Here is a 20,809-nt window from a genome sequence, read left to right as displayed (position 1 = left end):
TGCGTGAAAGCAATGGCACATATATCAGAGTATTTAGATGACATGTTGTTCTGTGGTGTGACAAAGTGCTTTCTCCCACTGGCAAAGAATAACCTTCACCTTTGTAATGCATGCCATGACATGCGTCAGACAAGAGGACCATCAATTAATTAGCATCTTGCAGGCATTGCCATAATGCAGTAGGTTCCTGCGTTTTGTGTTCCGTCATCGGTCTCCACCCAAACAAATCGGGGCTGTAAAGACGAATCTGGAGGTGAGGAGTTTCTGGCTCCAGCTGCGGTGATATTGAATAAAACTGCTCGGACGGAAATGTGAAGGTGACTGGCAGATATTAAAAAGCTGGTCTGAGTGTACAGTTTTATCATAAAGAAAATGACATTGCATTAAACAGAGCCATAACACTTGCATTTGTTCCATGGCATTTAAAGGGCAGTTTGCAGGAAAGCATAACACCTAGGAGTGGTCGCTTTTATCTCAATTGAACCCACTTCCATGTGTGCATCCACTTTTACTGGGCTCGGTGGTGACTTTGTCTCAACGACCAAAGTCAAAACTAGAACGGAAAGATAAACACTGTCCGATTCAGTCATTTTGAGCAAGGTTTGGCTCCAGTGAGTTCACACTGAAAAAGTGCTTTTTCAGCGTGAACTCACAGTGTGTGATAACGTTTGTATCACACACACACGCACACGTGAAAACACATACACGCGTACACGTGAGCATGCGGGCGATGCTACGCTATTCCTGCAGCAGGTTTTTTGTGATTCTGCTGATGACGATCAGACGAGAAGATTGCGAGCCATCAAACAGAGGTAACGCAGGATTCACACAAAATGTTTGGGTCGGGTAAACAGGCTTTGTTCACAAAAAAAAAATCCTTTCAGGGTATCTTACAAAATTCAGAGCATATCTTTGCCTCACCACGGCTCTCAACATCGCGGCTGAGCCGGCTGCTCATAGCTAACGGCGCTAACAACGGCAGGAGCAGAGATGGGCAAAAATACATCAAAATGTATTTTGATACAAAATACAAAATACCCCCAAATAAATGTATTACAACAAAATACAAAATACTGGTGCCAGAAAATGTAACAAAATACATGTATTTTGTATTTAACATATAGGAAATACTTTTTTCTAGATTTTCTGTTTTCTCACAGTTTGGTATAGCAGAGCATTCAGGTTTGGCCTATATAATGTACACAAAGCTCTGGTGAACCCCACAAAAAGGAAGAACAGTCACAGAATGTCAGTGTAACTAAGCAAAGCTATTGAAAGACAACAACTTGATTATGTATATATATATTTTTATTAATGGGACTTAACAGCCCATAAACTTTGGCTTTGTATCAACAAGAAAATATTCATCACATATGACATACAAGATCCCAATCTCCCTCTTCCTATAGCTAGTGTTAGTGAAAGAGGACACAGACTAGACTGAACTCAATAGACTTAAAATCAAACAAAGTATTTATTCTTAACAGGAGTATTCTGACGCAGCAGATCGATACGAGCTCGGACCTAAATCAAAACTATCTGTGACAGCAAAGAAAAAGGCGCTCCCCAAGGGAGAACACAAAACTATATAGTCCTTAAGGGCATTTTTGTGATTGGTTGACTATTGGTGGAGGCGGCTCTTGGTTTAAACTTTCTGAGAGCCTCATTGGTGCACAGGACGTCCGTCCCTACCGGCACCCGGATAGCCGCTCCAGCGATGAGTCAGATCAGTGTGTGTGTGTGTGTTTGAGAGTGCGTTCTGAGGCCAAGGTCGCTTAACTGCTTCTTTGTTGAAACTGTTATTTTGTACCAAGCAGTGGCAAGACCGGGGAGTACCTGGTTTCTGCTATTGGTCAGTTAACGATGGGTCTCTGCGTGGGTGAGAATCACTGCAGCCTCACTCTGTGACTTACACTTAAAGACATATTATGATTACTGCACATAGCATATGGTTTAAGCGTCACTAAATGTGTTTACGAATACATAGCAGTGTTTACAAATATACAGCAGTGTTTACAAATATATAGCATATTTGTTAAGCTTATTCTTAATGTGTTTACACTAGCTACTCGACTGATAAGTTAACTTGCTAAACACTGGCTATGCACTAGCCTAGACAGCATGCTAGCGTTATTAGCATGTTAGCATCGATCGCTAGCTTGATATTATAACCATCACCATGTTTATACAATAATAGGCTATGTAGCCAGACCCAGACATAAGTTATACATCAAGCTAGTTGACATCTGTCACACTCAGATACAATATTTAACTTGACAGACAATCCGTTGAACTTGAAGATCTGAAGACTGAACTGTTTTTTTGATTCGTGGAGAAAGTATTTTGAGTATTTTAAATACAAAATTACTCCACTCTAAAGTATTTTGTTACAAATTACGTTAGATTTTTAATCTGCCCTATCAAATACAAATTACAAAATACTCAAAAGTAATTGAAATACGTATTTCAAATACAAGTAATAGAAATACTGCCCATCTCTGGGCAGGAGGAACCCGAGGATGAGCGATACGCTTCTGCGCCGCCGTCGGACAGGACGCCGTTATCAGCTGCAACTGCTGTATAGTCATAAGCAAAGTAGTCGGGCACACTCTCATGCACTAACATGCACTGAAGTGATTTTGGCCTATAGTGGCCACACATGTTTTTGCAACTTCTTGGATCATCATGTGATGCAGACTAGCTGAACAAAATCTTCTTCCCATCCACAATGATTGAAAAGGAGCAGTTGTAATGTATTTTTCTGAGCGTCACAAATCCCCCAAAATTACATTTTATTATCAGAAGTGTGAGGAGTTTTTTGTATCAGCTTTCAAAGGAATGAATGGGGTGCCATCGCTGTGCACCGTATCCACTTCTCCTTAATGCATCCATGGTGATTTAGCTACAGAAAGGAAAAAGTGATACATCTTGAGAAATACACTTTGCTTTCTTTTTGTTGAGTTTAATTGACACGTCTTTCCAAAGTCACATATTTTATCATTGCCTAATGGTACCCAAGTACATGTTTGTTGGGCAAAAGCAGTCGCCTATACTACCAAGGCATGATGTGTGGCAGATAGCAAACACAATCAGTATGCAGTGTGGACACCGCTGTAGTTTACAAACAGACGTGATGGAGAACGCTGCAAACAAGCCATTAGTGAGACTATTAGTTAGCCTTGAGCTCCATTTCAGTGAAATGAATGTCTCACTGATCTTGTCGGGCTTATTAGATCTGATTAATTTGTAAGTTGATTGAAAATTGAACTAAATTTACAACAGTCATTTAATTTTCAGTGATTGAGACTAACTTTTTACAACTCTTACCGTACAATATGATGTTGAATGTTTCTTTATAAATGGTGAATGCATGCATTAGATTCTTACCTTCATTACCTGCATTCTGGTGTATTTCAATCTATGTTAGAAATGTCTATTTGTGTAAAGGAAAACAAAGTTCAGGCACTAGGTGACAAATCAAAACATGAAAACATAATGGAATAACGTGCAGTAAGGCTGTCAGGCCTACGGGTATCGCTTTCAAACATTTATTCTCCTTCTCATTTAATGTTACCTCTGCTGAGTCAGACCTCATGTTGGCATGATTCATACTTTTCTCCTCTTTCATGTCTCTTGTTTGGGGAAAACAACTCTTAAAAAGTGCATGTGCCTCTTGTTAACGTCAATGATGCTTTAATCAATTCATTTATTAACCCCTTGACTTAAGTGACTCAGATGTGTTACGCCCGGCCTAAGGGAAACCCGAGCGCAGCATAACAATGAGTCTCCATCTCTCTCCTTCTCCTTCTTATTGATTTATTTAGAACAGTTTGCAGTAGCAGTAAGCGTCAGGGTGGGCCTGGCCCGAAACAATAAACAAATCTATCTTTATGGCTATTATAACTTACCTATTCCCCAAAAGAAAATACAGGCAGCTTACCTACCTCCCCAACAGATAAACAGGAGGAAACAAAAAGGGCTTCTCAACCCAACAACTACCCGGACTGCCTTTGATCGGTACCTCCCCCCACCTTAAGGATCAGCGACGCCCTCGGCAGTGCAGCACGGCCTGGTTGGGAGCTGGAGAGAAAAGACAGAGCACCAGCCTCCACAGGTTCCTTCTTAATAAATCAGTCCTGATCAGTCCCGCAGTCCAATCACCTGCAACGCAACAGGTCAGAATCACAGACACAATGTAAACAGCACCCCCCTCAGGCAGGGAGGTAAACAGCATAATTATCTGATCTTACGACTGTGATGATGTATTTCAGAAAGAATTCTCCTCATGTTCATTTCACACGTGTGTGTGTTCTGAGAAGTCGTAATAATTTTGGGGGAAAAAGTAATGTTACGAGAATAATATAGTTATTCAATTAGTTTAAAGTCAAAATATTCAAGTGTTCAATGCAATAATCCAATAATACATTTGTAATTTCCTTAATTTATGAATTTTGTTTTCAAATTAATATTTTGAATTATTTAGCAAGAAATGTTTATCAAATTATTGTATCAAAATGTTATTATAATATTTAGATTTTGGATGTTTAATTAAAAACAAAAGCTCATTTGGACAGGCATTACCCCCCCCAATGCCCCCCCCCCCCCCCCCCCCCCCCCCTCGTGCCGCCAGCACCACATGTGATGACACGGCCACTTAACAAGAACACTCTTCTGAAGGTCACACACCTTCTGTCGTACTGTGTGGGAAACCTTTTTCCTCCTATCTCTGCAAAGGTTTTTGCTCTCCAGCCCTGATGCTTCACTGAAACCCCAATGAGTCACAGCCTTTGTGTCCCACATTCCCCCTTTGGTCCTCTGTCCCTTTTACAGCTCTGCATGAAGAGGTCAGAGACAGGAACACAGTGTTTCTCTCTGACAGTTGCACTTTTTTTTTTTTGTCCTTAGCTCAGGGCTTATGCTCAGTCTGTGAGCCCAGACATTGTTGAAAAAAAAAATAATAATAAAAAAAAAAGAAAGGTTAGGGAAGGAAAAAAGGGAAGACAAACACAAACAACCGAATGTTGCTGGAGGTGACAGAACTTGGCAGATTGTTAAGTAAAAAATGTGAGCCTGCTTTGTAGAGCTGAAACATCTAGTTGATTAACAGATTAGTCAATTGACAGAAAATGAATCAAAGACCACTTTGACAGTTAATCGTTGAAGTCGAACAAAAGTAATTCCTTATAGTTCCAGCGTCTTAATGTTTTTCATTACCTAAGGCAGTGGTTCTCAACCGTCGCAGAGACATTTATAGCTCATAACCTGTCATCACATCAAGACCTCCCACAGATATGCTCTGATGAATAAATGTGAATAAATCAGGCTTTGTTCATGGTGATAGTTTAGTTTCAATGTGCTCCAGACTCTGTGGATTTTAGATGTGTTCCGTGACCTTTTTCTCTCCCCATGACGTGCTGGAAATTCCCCGTCAGAAACAATGTTATTTCATCCTGTCGTATTTTTTTCTCCCACTGGCCTAATGTAAAGTATACTGACAATTTAGGTGCTTTGGGATCTGAAAAAAGAAGCTTTTTGAAGAGTAACTCTCACTCTCCTTAGAGCTCAGCCTGCAAACATGGACCTTTAACACTCTGCTACATTGGTGCTTTGATCCCACTATGTCTATATGGCACGGTGCGATATGCAAACAATAGCACTGTGATGAAGCAATCAGAAATAGATTTTGTAAATCTGGATAGGCTGATTTTGCTGCTGAGGACAGTGTCTTTCTCTGTGATTGGATTACGTCTGTCTCCATCCAGTGGCAGCTGTTATTTTTACGCCCGGTTTCATTTATTTTGCTTAAATATCTATTCCATTAGAGATTTTCTTCTTTCTTTTTTTTTCACAGGAGGCCTGGTCAAGATCGTGTCAGCACTTTCAGATGCAGGAATAATGAAAACATTTCAAAATATGGAGGAAGAAATCAAGCATTGATGAATAAATTGGGCGAGTAAAGAGATTAGAGAGGGTTGGGGCGACTAAAAGTGCGGTCTAAACATTGTTAGTTTGCAATAGATCCGTGGTACATTGTCGTGAAATATCGTCTTTCTCATCTCAAAGGGGCCAAACTATGAAGACAAACATGAACATATGCATGTTCATTTGCTGCTCGCAATCATCTGAGCCTGAAAAAAAAAGGCCCAAACTCTCTGGAACGACGGTCCGTCTATTTTCCACGCAGCGTTTGAAAAAAGAGCTGACCGATAATTCTCCTCAAAACACATATCACCTTCACAGAGAATTGTGTTTCTGAATTATTCATTACTGCGTTGCTGCACGGAGAGCGCCAGAGTACTCTTTGACACGTCTCTTTGCCCATGCTTTTAAGTCAAAGTCACCTCGTAAAATGCATTTAGATGTTACAATGATAGCCTGTTTAATCACCGTAGTCAGAAGTCTCAACAGAATTCAAATTTGGCTAACAAAGGTGATTGATTTTTTTTGTTGTCAGCCAGTAAATCATGAACATCCGGTCAGTGGAAGTTCTTGTTGCAAACCCTTGATGACTGCATGTCTTATAGAAGTTATGAGAGCTTAAAGTGATAGTTTGCCTTATTTGAAGGGGGCTTGGATGAGGTGCTTATCCAAAGTCGGTTTATTACCTACAGTAGTAGCATTGCACTGATGTGGACATGGGGGAGCAAAAAAACGGCTTTCAGCCACCTAAACATAAAGGCCCACCTAAGGCAGCCCACTGATGGGGGACTGAAGCCGTTATCAATTCTGTCTTCAAAGCCACAAGACTACTTTGACAAAAACAGTAAGGAGCTGTTGGAATACACTGACTATGGAGCCCACCTCATACAACCCCACTTAAAGAAAGACAACTGTTGCTTTAAAGCTAAAATAGAAGAATATAATGGCATTATAGCGGTGTTGAAGACAGATATTATGTAAACAATCTACAGTGTGGCAGTCCCCTCAAATCTCAGAATCATTCGTTCGTTTTGTATACTGTATTTGAAAATGTAGTGTAATCTATTCATATTTGAATGCCTTAAAATACCTGCCCCTTTATGTTCCTTCAACTCTTGGGCCTCACTTTAAAAAAGTTGCTCTGATGACGTTAGAGGACAAAAAGTCTGTATAAAACAATGTCCTTTATTATTAGATATTGATATTATTTTCCACTTTCACAGAGTTAGATATTTAAATCAACTTCAGTAGTGATCAAAACGACCAAATCAATTTCAGAATTTGAACCCCTCAAATGGTCGGTTGTCCGGTCTGGCACTTTAACCCTTTCAAAGTGTTTTTGCAGTTCATGGAAAATATTTGCAACCTTTGTGGTTGTCTTATTCAGCTTTCGGTTCTATTTAGATCCACCCTCTCCTGTCAGTTCTGGTTGCAACAAAACAAGATGTTGACAGTCAAAAACCAACATGGCGACGGTCAAAATGCCTAACCCAAGGCTTCAAATCCGCAGTCCAAAAACCAATGGATGACGCCACGATGACGACGTCCACTTCTTGAATACAGTCTGCATCATTTCAGACACATCTCTCCAAAATACAGCCTGGCATATTTTGGTACTTTTGGTGGATTTGATCAAAGTTTGGGTTCACAGCATGAGGTTGTACTGACGAGGTTTAAGAGGTTTACTTATTTATTTCATCGCCTCAACAACCTTTGGATTACACACTGCCTCATCATTGTCATTTTAAATGTGATGTAATCATTAAGTACTACATTCACAAACCTTCCACATCACAGACATGTGAAGAATCGTGTAAGTATCAGGAGAAAGAACTGCACTATTTCTTGATAAATAAATCATTATCCAGCTCTGTGGGTGGCCGCCAGTACACATGCCGTGGTGGGATGCACACTCTGCTGTTGAAAAACGTCAGCTAGTCACACCTTGTCAGGCTGCACCTGTCTTGGCTGATAATGACATGAATAAAGTCAGTTTGAAACAGTAAACTGGAAGTTATGTGTTTTACACTGTGGTTGCCATCATGTTACAGACTCAAATCAAGCATCAGCCTGTCACTAGCTTGAACAAGTTTGTTTTTTTTAGGTTTCGTGGCAGCTTATTCAAAGGAGGGGGCCTGACAACCCTCCACAAGAACTCTGCTGTCGAGTGCTCCACGCTGCTGCAGGTGTTGATAACATTTAAAGCTACAGATTTCAGATTGAAGAGAATCTGACAGCAGTTTGTCTGACGGATTCAAAGTACGAATAATCTCTAACTTTTACATTTCCCTTCCAAACGTAGAAAAGGTTGGAAAGTAATAAGAATTGCTATCAAGGAAACAAACATGCACTATTACAGCAACCTTACGTCAACTCTGCACGATGCAAGATGCAGGATTTAGAGCTGCAATGCCCTGATCCCAATACTCCCAAGACCCGAGGGTTATAATGTATGCGACGAGCGCTAAGAAGTGAACATGGGGAGTTAGAGCTGAGGTAAGAAGTAGAAGAGATGTGCCAGAAAAGAAAGCAGAGAAAAAAGACAAGAGGAAGTGATGTGGTTCACTGGGGAACACAAGGAAGTTCTTGCTGTGAGTGTTTAAAGATTGTGAGTGGGTCTGAAAACTGAAGAAAATGTTACTGTACAGCTGCGGGGACAGGAAGTGGGCCAGCTGTGACCCCAGAGGCCAGTGTTTGCAAAACTGTTGATTTCAGATTTTAGTCATCGGAGCTTTATGTTCAGAACGAAAATGACCCTGGTCCATGCCGAGGCACTTGAAGCAAGCCTTGTGAATTTGCACACCCCGCAATGAGGCCAGGACATGACGGGCACTGATGTGGTTCTCCAAACGGGGAGTCCGGTAGGCAGTCAGCGTGCAAAGCGGGGTTCGTCGATGATAAAGAGGATGGTACTTGATTAGCTGGCGCCCACTGACCGCAAATTGTCAGTGGGCGATTGCGTGCTTGTGATTGGAGGAGTCCAGTAGAGGGCGGGGCCTGTGGGAGTAAGAACTGTGGACTGCTGGGCAATTTATTGTGTGAAGAAAAACAAATCCATTTAACACATTTGCTCATAATTTATTGAGCAACAGACTCAATAATTGATGGAATATTTTTTTGTTTCTAACAATCGTTCTCTCTCTCTCTCTCTTTCCTAGATGACAAGAACCCATGTCACCTAGCCGAAGCTCCTGGTCCCTGTCGAGGGCTGGTGACTCGCTACTTCTTTGACAGCAAAAGTCAGCATTGCAAACATTTCTTTTACGGCGGCTGCTTTGGCAATGCCAACAATTTCAGGAGCATGTCCGAGTGCCAGGCGAAATGTCAGAACCCAGGTAGGCCAGGTTGAACAATTGTTTGCATTTGGTGGAAAATGGACTGTGTCTTTAAAAAAAAAAAAAGAAACGTGCTCTCAGGTCATACACCTCAGCCTTACAAGTCAGTTGTTAATAATAATTACTTTTTCTGCCTTTACCTCAGAGTTTACTGCTCTGGTTTCACGGACAGCCAAGGCACAGCAGATCACAGCTGCTGCACAACAAATGCAAACTCATTTCAGGGCGGTTACATAACCAAAGTAGTTCTACCTCAGAAAATTAACTTTTGGATGAATTATTTAGCTGACCATGAAATCACATTTCACCTTGATTTTGCATTTAAATCCTTTGAAAGTGACCAAAGCACACCCAATTATGCTAGACTTAGGCCCGACTTAAAGTCATTTAGAGATTGAAACTATCAACGAATATAACGAGAGAGTCGCTCGACTGTGATCGGTGTACAGAAAATCCATTGGAAAAGCTTCTTTTTTTTTCATGGATAAGTATTTCAGATATATGACTGCCTGGTTTCATTAGTTTTTCCAGACCAATACACTTTCTGGTCTGATACTAATGAAATTAAACTTATTTGAATTATGATTGATTGCTGGGATTTAATGTGATCTGTTCTAAATATAGGCATGAATTAATTGGATTTACGTTGGCCATGGAGCCACAGCGTCTCAGTTGGTACTTTTTCTTTTTTTCTTTTGTCAATATAGCAAAGCCCACCGAGGTACCAGAACTGCTCACACTGTCTGCCAGAAAATCCAGTGTTGTGCAGCCAACCATGACTGGTAAGACTAAATACATCACACTTGAAGTATAATGTGTTTAAGTTTTGTTGCTTGTTGTAATTATAAAAAATAAATAAATTATAAGACATTCTAAAAATGTCATCAACCCCTAATCACTGGGTTTGTGTTGAATCATCTCAAAACCCTTTACAATACATATTTGGTGTATGTGTAATTCAGGTTTGAATTTGATGCGTATTTGTTGAATGTGCAGTCTTCCTCAAAATCAAATCAAATTACTCTGTAAAAGAATGGTTCAACATTTATGGGATACATTCTTTTCTTTAAAGGGAGATGAGAAGATTGACACTACTCTCATAGCATGGAGTAAACGCTTGGAGGCGGTTAGCCTAGCTTAGCATAAAGACTGGAAAACAAAGTGAAGGGACATTTTACTATCAGTTAATAAACTTAAAAGACAAAAACGATGTAACAGATAACACCGGATATTTTACAATCTTTTACATTGGATGGCTGTTTAACTCGCCGCTCGAGCTTTGGCGGCGGGGTCGCAGGTTTTTACCCGGCACTGCTGCGCCATGTCCTGGCTGCGACACGGTCACTAACATCATCAGGTTCTCTATTCACATTGGGTTTCAATCCGAAATTGCCAAACAGGTGCTTTTGCTTTTCGCTTTGCCACCAAATCCTCAACCATAGTCTTTGTGAGTCAACACTACTTACTCTCTGCACGTTACAGATAGTCTCGTATAGCCAGTCTCGCAGAGCCAGACCTATATCCACAGATTTGTTTCAGGGATAAACAAAGGTCTGGCTCCTCACGTTATCATTCTGGTAGAGGGGAAAAAATGCTTTGTCTTTTTTTGCATTTTCCAATCACGATCGTCTTGGGCAGCGCTAAGCCCAGGAGGCAGAAATGTTGTATTTGCAAAATAGCCGATGGCAAGAAGGGGAGGACGGCAGACTTACCACTGCAAGCCCACCAAAGACTGGTCATCACAATGAGGTTGCCAGGAAAGTCGGTGAAGAAGGTGCAACTGCGGTCCGTCACAAATTAGTTAACAAGACTCAAACCCAAAGCACAATTTGTCATTTCCTTATTACCTTTGTGTATTGATCAAACAAAGCAGGTGTTGATTAGTGAGCCTCAGAGACGCTGTTTGGCAGATTTCTGAGCTTCAAAGAGAGCCAGGCTAGCTTCTTTCCCCCCCGCTTCCAGTCTTTAAGCTAAGATAAGCTAGTCAAGCCCTGGTTCTAGTTCTGTCCTTAAAACCTCTTCAACTCCGCGAGGACGCCGGCGCCCGCGATCCCCTCCCTTTCCGTTCTTACGGCTTGCTTACGAAAATTACGTCACAAAACATGGCACAAAAAAAAAAAAAAAAATCCCATCATGCATAGAAACGTGTTTTTTGCGAAGAAAGCATCGGTTTTCTTTAATTCCTCACGGATTTTTCACAAAAGGAGCCCAAACACACACTGTCCAAAGTTGCCATGACCGCTGCAAGTCGGGTCTTGCAGCATTTTGACGGCGAAAGATACAGTATAGACCCGATTTTACGAGTAAATGTGCTAGCGGATGCTACCATGGAGCTAGCGGCTGGTATAAAACAGTGGTATAAATAGGACAAACCGAGCTCATTATCGATATAAGCAGTCAGCCGACGCGGTCATAGTTTTTCACTTTTTACTGACTTCTAAGGCCCACTGCTCTGTTTCTGTATGACCTACAGGTCTACAGACACTTTCACTAGGTACCTTGGGGGGTTTTCTTTCAAGACAGACCTCATTTATGCATATAGTCAAAGTGGTTCAGAAGATTCAGGCAATTTAATTTGGGTATGTCATTTTAGGCGTTGTTGCTCCAAAATGGGGGGGAGTGGAAGAGGTTAAGACATAAGAGTCGTAGCGATCCCAAAATAAAATGACTGATCTCTTGATGTGTGTGTTTTTTGTTTTTCAGGGGAATTGAGTGAACTTCAGGTGCAAGCAAATTACACTAATGAAGAGCCAAAAGGTAAGAAAGTATGACTCCAAATGTCAATATAATGTTAATAGAACCGAACCCTAACATGGCCGGTTCATACAAGCTAGCTTACAGCCAATGGCGGTACAATTGCTACATTGCTAATTGTGGCGGTTAAACGCAAACTGCACAATCTGTGCTGCGTCACGGCATGAGGCAAACATTTTTTTTGTCTGAACACACGTTAAGAAGGAACTTTTTTCAGTTTGAAGAACATCAGAGATTTGCCGATTGTGTTGTTGATTACAGTTTTTAGTCCAGTGACCTTTTTAGTGCAGACACCGTGGCCCAAAGCCACAGAGCAGTGTTAATTCATCACAGGGCACCAGACATTTAGGATAGATTCACTTTTGTTAGTCATAATCACATCAATCATCCTGCCTTGAGAGTAGCAACCAGTCCATGCTGAATTCTGAGTTATGCTTGAACCTCAATGTAAGCAAATCTAGTTCATTCATTAAACCCTTGTGGGCTGCCAATAACCTAACTGTAGTAAAATGAAATAAAAACTCAAGGTGCAGCGATGCATAGATGGTAGACAGCTTGCAAAATTGCTTCTGCTGTGCAAGGCAAAGGGCAGAAACAGAGAGCATCGGTGTCTCCTTCACACAGCCCATTTGTCATGTATTCCCACTTACTAATTTTCTGTGTATTATGATTGAGGGTGCATACATCACGGTTGTCGTGTTCCAAGGCCACAGCAGGAGACCCTGGCCTGCTTCCCTCAGCTCATTCAAAGAGTTATCATTATAAGAATCCAATTTCCCTCTTGTCAGAAAATGTTGAGAGGGACAGATTCAGGATGACTTAGCCTCAACAGTATCGCCTCCTTATCAATCAATTTTCGTTATTCCTGCGATGAGTTCACAAATCAATCACTCAGAAACAATGCTGGCATGAAAGTAAAGCTCCTTAAAGTAACAATGAATTATACAGATCTTAAATCAGACAGATTTAGAGGATAATCTTTGCTAATGATTCATGTCAAAGTGACGTTTGTGCTTTTACTACTGCAATGAAATGGGGCCTTTGAATTTCAAAGTCATAAAAGTTGCACAATTAGCATTATGGAATTGGCATACATCTTGAGTATGGTGTCATTCTGCCAAGCATATACTACAATGTTGAAACCAAAGACTGACATCTTGTGGTTTTAAAGTGATGTACACCTTTAGTTTCAGTGGTGGAAGTGGTATTGTAGACTTTTGTATCTGAATAAAATAAAATAAAAATGAATTGATTCAACCATGCAATGTGGGCAACAGAGGGAAGTATGAGTTGGCTGTTTTCAGCTTGCAGCTCTCTGTCTCTCTCTTACAGAATTCAGGGTTTTATTCCGAAAATAGTATATCAGACTCCAAAAGTGAACCGGGCCACGGCCCCTCTGGGCCCCGCTTCCGCGATCTTTTGCGGTTTGTCAATGTGTGTATATTTTTTCTTTTAGTTCAGGTTTGAGCAAAAATGTTTGAGACATGGTACAAAATGTTAAGTAAAACAGAATTTAAGATTTTTGTTTTCTTATTTAATAATTCTTAAACTGAATAAAACAGCAATATAAGGAGATTTCTTCTTGTATTACATATGTCATAATGTCCCATGCTTTGCTACTATTGATGATAATAATGTTGAACCCCAACAAATGAAGTCATAATGATTAGATAGTTGGACTTTTAAAGTTGTAGTGTTTGCCTTTGAAAACCAATGTCCTTTCAGTTGAGGTAAAGACCTCTCATGGTTGCTGAAAGAACATTGCTGTGTTTCTCACCATGAAGAAAGCTGGAGAAGGGATCAGAGAGGATAGCTTACACAGCACTGTGGAGTCAATATAACAACTCTCACTTTTTCAAATCTCTCCATTTCAGGATGAGAGCCTGCAGACCGTGGACACAATTATTAAGTCAGACTGAAGCTTAATGGATGAGGATATGAACACATTTAGAGTGGAGTTGGAGAAATAAATGTTAACATTGTAGTTTTCTCCAAACCAAAGGATACATTGACTTTTTTGAACCAAAAATACTTTTCATAATGTTTGTTACGTTACAACAGCTGTAAACTCAATGTTTGCTTTTGGTTTCACACGGGACACAAACAGCTGTCTACTGGGTGAAAGTCCTGCGTTTGTACAATGCCAATTAAAAGCAGTTAAAAGCTACGAGAATGTTGATGAAAAGCAAACAGGCAGCGTTCTTCTTCAGGAGCTCCACCCCCTTACCTGACCCTGTAACACTGCTGGAATGGATCCATGAGATCCAAATACACCATGATATAACATTTAATGGATAATATACAGGATGATATTTATCATTTGAAAAATGAAAATAATTGTTAATCTCTGGCTCTCACTTCTGTTCCACAGTCTTGAACCCCTCCGAGCTGTGCTTCAGCCCCGTGGACAGGGGGACGTGTCAAGGTGCAGAGAAGAGGTTTGCATTCAACCCCAAGAACAAGAGATGCCAGATGTTTCACTACAGCGGCTGCGGAGGAAACAAGAACAACTTCACACAGCGGAAAGACTGCATCCGCAAGTGCAAGCGTAGGAATATTTGATTTCTTTTCATTTTAAAAATGCCTCAAAAAGAATTACTTTGAATTCATGACTTAGTATTGTTTAATTGTAGAAAGTACATGTACTGGCTGTAAGCATTTTAAGTACAGGTTTTTCATGATGAAATGAATATTGTGTAATGTGGCCGTGTTCTGTTGCAGCTCATGGGAAGAGGATCCGAATAAGGAAGAAAAACATAAACAACATTGCCAACCGCTCGGTCTGAACACTCGGCTCTGCATCACATCCTGCACTACTGTGGAGCCACCTTTATTTATGTCCATATGTTATGTTCAGCTACACTCATATCTATTGTTTTGTAGTGCTGCGGTACTTGTATAAATGGGATTTAGTGTACGTGATTTACCTTTTGTAGTGACTGGATGTAATTATCATCCTTATCCACATTATTATTTCAATATCTCATTGACAAAAAAACACATTTGTTTTGCTGATAGTAGCAGCTCTCCACACCGACGCTCTCTGTGTCGATGCTTTTACAATGTATTATGCTTTTTCATTTTTTACAGTTTCAGGGCTCTGTTATCACATTTCACTTTAACTTTTATGGGGACATATTTTTTTTCAGTAACAAAATGAATGCTTCCAGTGCTATACAGTAACTGATGCTTTTCCACAAGAGTTTTTGTATAGCTCCACTTTTGTTAATCAATGTGAAATGGCATTAGCAGATTAAACTGGTGGCAATCCTGATCAACCACAACAGTACGCAGAATGATCTTGAGAAACCACATTAATCAAGATGACCATGTCACAGCCATAAATCAATGTGAACAAGGTAATGACTGTTTTTCTTTTGTCGTATTAAACATGAACACCTTTTGTTTTTTATTTCTTTTTAATCAATTTGATTGCAGTTCAGTAAATCACTGTTGCAGTCCTGCTGGCGTTGTTGGTAAGGAGAACCATGGAGGGGCAGTGTTGTGTAAAGTAAGTCTTCAAAGAGGTCGTCAGCAGTCTGTTGGCTGCATAGCATTCTCTTTACTGTATACTTTTATAACCATGGTTGTAAAGAATTGGACTGTACGAGTTTGTATAATAAACTTTGACGATTTTCTCTTTCCTCTGGTTCTTTGTCTGATTTATTTCCCATCTGTCTGTTTGTATGTAAGTACAACATGTTTAACATTACTAAAAAGAAAGCTAAACAAAACATTAGAATAGCATGCTAACATAGATCCCATAGCTTTTTCACATGAGGAAAAATAGTGTATGAAAATGAAACAACTCTATACTCAAATTCGGACAAGAAATAATGTGTTGGACTTTTTTTTTGATAGTTGATTTGTTAAAAAAAAAAAAGTAAAGTTATTATTTATTGGCCTCCCTTCTGGGCTGTAGTTACCACTGATGTCACATCCGGTGTATTTTTTTGTCAGGGAATCTGAGAGGTTAAACTCATACAATCAACACTTTGTTTTTTAACTATTGCAATGTCATCAATCTTCCAGACAATTCTTTACTTCTGAGTCTATTGCACAAAAAATAATTCAAACTAAACTCCCAAAAACAGTTGCCAGTGAGGACATTGAAGTCTTGTCCTGTGTATTTGTTTCCAGTGAATTTGAGCAGTTAAGCACATTATTAAGTCTTTTATTTTATGGGCTGATTCCATTCTTTTTTCTGTCCAATACATACATGTACAAAGTAATCGATTCAGTGATTTGCCATCATTCAATCCCAATGCCGTTCCGTTTTTAATATTTGGAAATAACATTCACAACTGACACACAATAGTATTGAAACCGTTAAGTTAAAGCTGCACTAGCACAGTCCACTCGCAGGTCTGTGTTAGCTCCTGCACTGCGCTCCACTCGCTCCCAGGTCCTCGGCTGCAGGCTCCGGTGTGATGTAACAGGAAGTTGTGGGTTAGCCTTCCAACGTCAACCTGACAGCCGCCTCGTCTGCGCTCATTGAGCGCCGGAGATCCGCAGCGTTTGGTGCTCTGCGCCCAAGACAGAAGACACAAGCCTTGAGAGAGTCTATTCCAGCGCTGCTGTTGGATTTGTAATTCTCCGGTAGGACTCGCCGAAACGGGAACTGTGAATTGTGTGCGATGCGCTGTCTTTACTTCCATGTTTCCATTTGAGCTCGGCGGTAACGTCGGAGCGGATTTAACGCAGAGTTGACAGTGCAATCTGTAAATCTGTGTGTGTGTGTGTGTGTGTGTGTGTGTGTGTGTGTGTGTGTATGGGTATGGATGTCATTTAACTCTATATCTGCATGGATTAGGCTCGAGGCATGTGCATTAACAGAATATTGCTGCGGTGTCCTCAATCCATTGGAAACGTCGGGACAGCAGCGCGAGCGTCAGTAACCGGGGTCCAGTTAAGCTTCGATGCCCTTTTGTCAAGAGCTGCGCGTGAGAACGATAGCTGTGATGGGAGAATATAGTGAAACAGCGGTCATTTATTTGTTGGGGGGTTGTGGACGCCATCCAAGCGCGTCGTGCGTGATCACGTATGACATATAATGCATAGTGCCATGAAGATAAAATAAGATATTCCGAGCTACCCGTATCTGCTATGTGGAGCTTTTTTTTTATGCACAACATGTGTCTGATTGTACGTCGAGGGATGTATAGGGGGTTTACGCACGCGGACACTGTAGCCTACAGTAGTTTATTTATGGAACGCGTAAAAAGCCGTTTAACCTCTGATTCTATTGGCACTATTAACACTATTGGCATATATAAACTCAAAGGATCAGTTTTAATATCGGCTTGCATGCATGCCTGACTCGGCCATATACAGCCACGCATTGCTCCTGTACAATAGACTTGGCAGTCATTCGGTAGATTAAGTAATCAATATTAAGGGATGACACACACACACACGCAGCCTTTTTCAGATTGTTTGAACAGGAATGCAACGGTGATTCAGCTCCATTCATCAACGAGGGGCTTTGATGTCAGCGGTGGCCACCGGTTGCTATATCATCTGCATGGTTACATAAGCAGCATATTTGGACATGCTGGAAGTTTGTGTTCTGGACAGTAAAAAAGAAAGAAGAAGAGAAGGGTGGTGGTGATGATGGTGATGTGTAGGAGGAGGGTATGATGACGGTGGTCACCACTGCGCTCATGAAAGATGCACTGGAGTGCCCTACAAGGGAGGTGGCAGAGCATGCAGGGGCAGCACTCGGAGCAGAAGCAGATTGGTTGTTCACAGCCAAGTTTGTGGACGCCAGTGAACTTTTGTATTTTCTGTCAACAGGTCAAATGTGATATTGCTGCAAGCTGACCTGCAGACTTCTCGTGGGTTTTGCAATGACATAGGGGCAGTGTTCCCAAATGGTTTGATTAAACGCTTCTGTATTGATGAATGGGCAATTATGAACGGCAATTATCAAAAATCTGATTAATCCAGTCAACATGTGCTGGTTTTATACACTGCTTTGCCTTTTTAAAAGTTTCAAAGTGTTAACCCACCAAGAAGTAACTTTAAAGCTCCTCCCCACCAAAAAAAAACAAGCGAAGAAGTGGTAAGATAAGGAAAGATTGTGTTCATTGTAAAATATTGAGGAAGAAAACTGTTGGGCTCTTGAAATGTAGGTTTTCCTTGTAAATATAAAATATTTATATAATAAACAACCATCAAAGTAAAAGTTTGGTTGAAAAAAAAAGTCACTTGTTATTTTTTAAGAGTTTAACTCTTAAAAACCTCCAGTGTGCTCATCTGCTTCATCGGGATTGTGTGGGCGTGGGTCGGATTTGATTGACAGTATTTGATTGACAGTAGTCTGGCTTCAAAGCGGACGGCCACACAAATGTCATCGCATCTTCATTCAAATTTGATCTTCAAACTAGTGGGAAGAAAACAACAGAGACACAAGTCCAGAAGTCTCCCATGTGACTTTGGCAGATTTATTTTTGAGCTTGTGTGGAAAACCGTCACTCATAGTGAGAAGCTGGTTGAGAAAATAGGTTTCGAGGACCTTTTTTAAAGCGAAGCAGCCTCTAACTGTTACCTCCATCACTAGTGGAATATGTGAACGAGTCGTGAGCCGTTTAACCAGAGGCTTGAAGAAACAAAATGATCCAGCCATACTGATGTTACAAGAAAAAGTCTGAAAAAATTATCAAAATTTTGTGCAGCAAAAATATATATTTTTTTGTGCTTTCCCAGTCTGGTGAAGCATTGCATGACAGTATGTCTCCACTGCATGTTAGGGAGCACTACTCTACAGCTTTACTTCTCTCAATGCAAAATGAATGTCGTGCTGCTTCTCTGACACAAAATATTGCCAGTGAATAGATGTAAAACATTTCATGTGAATTATTACGCTTGATTTTAATTTATACGTTGTTAAAGGACACACATGGTCAGGAATGCCAAAAACTTTTTTAATTTTTAATTCACTGTCCATGCATGTCAGCCAGTCGGGACACTTTGGACAGCGGAAGCATCAAAGCTGCCAGTAGGCAGCGCCGTCGGATGAGTCCGAGAGGCCTCTTTGTTCTGTAGTCCTCCAATCGCCCTGGCCTACACTAAATACATGAGCTGATTGTGCAGTGAGAGTGTCATGCAACCCAACAGTCTCAACCCCCAAACCGTCATGCCGTGTATTTACTGCCCGAGTCCAGAAAACAGCTATTAAATGTAAAGGTCTCGGCCACATAGCTCCCAAAGCCCTTTTCCATCTCCATGGTACGGTGGCTCTCTTCCCTAAAGTGATGGCAATTTGGGAGGTTGTGCCAGTGGAATCTCATTCACACTGTAGCTGACACTGACATAGCAGCTGTGTGGGGCATCGGGGGTTGCATTTAGGATTCCTTTTTGCAGTCAATCAGCGATTGATTTTCTTTCCTCCTTCCAATTAGGAGAAGTTGTTGTGATAATGGCTGGGAGTTTGCAGTGATTGCCTGTGCTGCGCGTGTTTAACTGATGCTATTATGAGGGGTATAAAAACACTACTGGCAGCCAACTAAGATTGAGTGCAAAGGCTGCTCGATTCACAGTCGCAAGAGTAATGACGGTTCTCCTAAAACGTAACCCCTCATAAATCACCATGGCTCACTGGACCTCTGCAGCCTGCATCGTATTGATTTACCTCCCAAGCTCCCTGGGGACACTGTAAGAGCTCTCGCATGTGAACGCCAGTTCCATATCCTTCCAGCGTCTTTTATTGTCCTTTTTAAACTTCTTCAAGTTTCGAGTCTTCATTGTGGGTTTTGTTCAGACCGGATCAAATCAGCGGCCCGAGTATACATCAAATGTTTGTTTTTTTCCTCTCTGCTTACCCCAGGCCGAAGATATCGCATTACACAAAAGCACAATGATGCACATATGCACCAGTCTCAGAGCGCTCTCCTCGGGTTCTGGATTCAGTTTCGGGGATGTGAAACCTTTTGAGGTAATTCTTCCGCTCATACATTATGGAGGGTCTTTTTTTTTTTCTCTTTTTTTTCTCCAGTTTAATTTCAGCACACAAAGTGCCCGATGAGAACTATCACGGGCTAATGTCTTCAGAAGCAGCATCGGGGGAGCATTGTCTGTGTGCAGTGGCTGGCAGTGTGAGCCGCAGTGCTTTGTGGACGATAGAGGACGGTGGAAAGAGACTGTGTGCTTTCTAAGCGTGTATCGTGTTTGTGTGAGGTAAAAAGTCAGTGACACAGGCTTCCTGATTTATTGGCTGGCAGGAGGCTTCTGGCATGTACAGAATAGAGGAAATGGCCCCTGGGAAGCTCTGTGTGTCTCTCTGTTTGCCTTCCAAAAGTCAACCTGCAGTACTGTACTGCTGTCGCTTTATGTGCACATGTTGCCGTTTGAATCCTTCCTGCCAGAAAGGTACTGAGGCGTATTCGCAAACTAGCGAAGCTCCTCTTTTTAGTTCTTGTAACGCAAATGCTTTTTTGTTACCAGCCAGTATACACGGCTCTCTTTCTCCTTGTATTTTCTGCTGCTGTGAGCAAATGTCTGCAGCAGACATTTCTGTCCGATCCCCAATTAGTTGACTTACTCTCCTGTGAAAATGTGACTATTATTATTATTGCCAAAACACTTAGCAGTTAATTGGTTTCCAAGGTTTATAAAAGTCCCAAATGAGTTTGTTTCTCTTTGAAACCACAGTTTATTACTGTCCATGCTCTTTATACTGGTCGTTATCCCAACTCATAGAGTGAGCTGGATTAATACTCAATTGTGACTGCCTTGGGGGATATTTTAGGGTTATTTTTGAAAATTCCCAAGCTTGTAATACAATATATCAACGTTTGTTT

General features: G+C 41.0%; 1 protein-coding gene across 1 annotated transcript in view; it reads left to right on the top strand.

Annotated features, from left to right (window-relative positions):
- The window catches only part of tfpia (tissue factor pathway inhibitor a), a 40,237-nt gene extending 24,586 nt beyond the window's left edge, over positions 1 to 15,651 (top strand). The window contains exons 3-7 of the mRNA XM_079170027.1: positions 9,078 to 9,254; positions 9,962 to 10,036; positions 11,958 to 12,011; positions 14,380 to 14,556; positions 14,730 to 15,651. Coding sequence (XP_079026153.1) covers positions 9,078 to 9,254; positions 9,962 to 10,036; positions 11,958 to 12,011; positions 14,380 to 14,556; positions 14,730 to 14,794 — 548 coding nt within the window. The 3' untranslated portion in view covers positions 14,795 to 15,651. The remainder of the gene's footprint in view (positions 1 to 9,077; positions 9,255 to 9,961; positions 10,037 to 11,957; positions 12,012 to 14,379; positions 14,557 to 14,729) is intronic.
- The last annotated feature ends 5,158 nt before the right edge of the window (positions 15,652 to 20,809 follow it).

The sequence above is a fragment of the Pholis gunnellus genome (genome assembly GCF_910591455.1).
Source record: "Pholis gunnellus genome assembly, chromosome: 12".
Lineage (NCBI taxonomy): Eukaryota > Metazoa > Chordata > Actinopteri > Perciformes > Pholidae > Pholis > Pholis gunnellus.
This window is presented reverse-complemented; position numbering and strand designations above follow the sequence as displayed.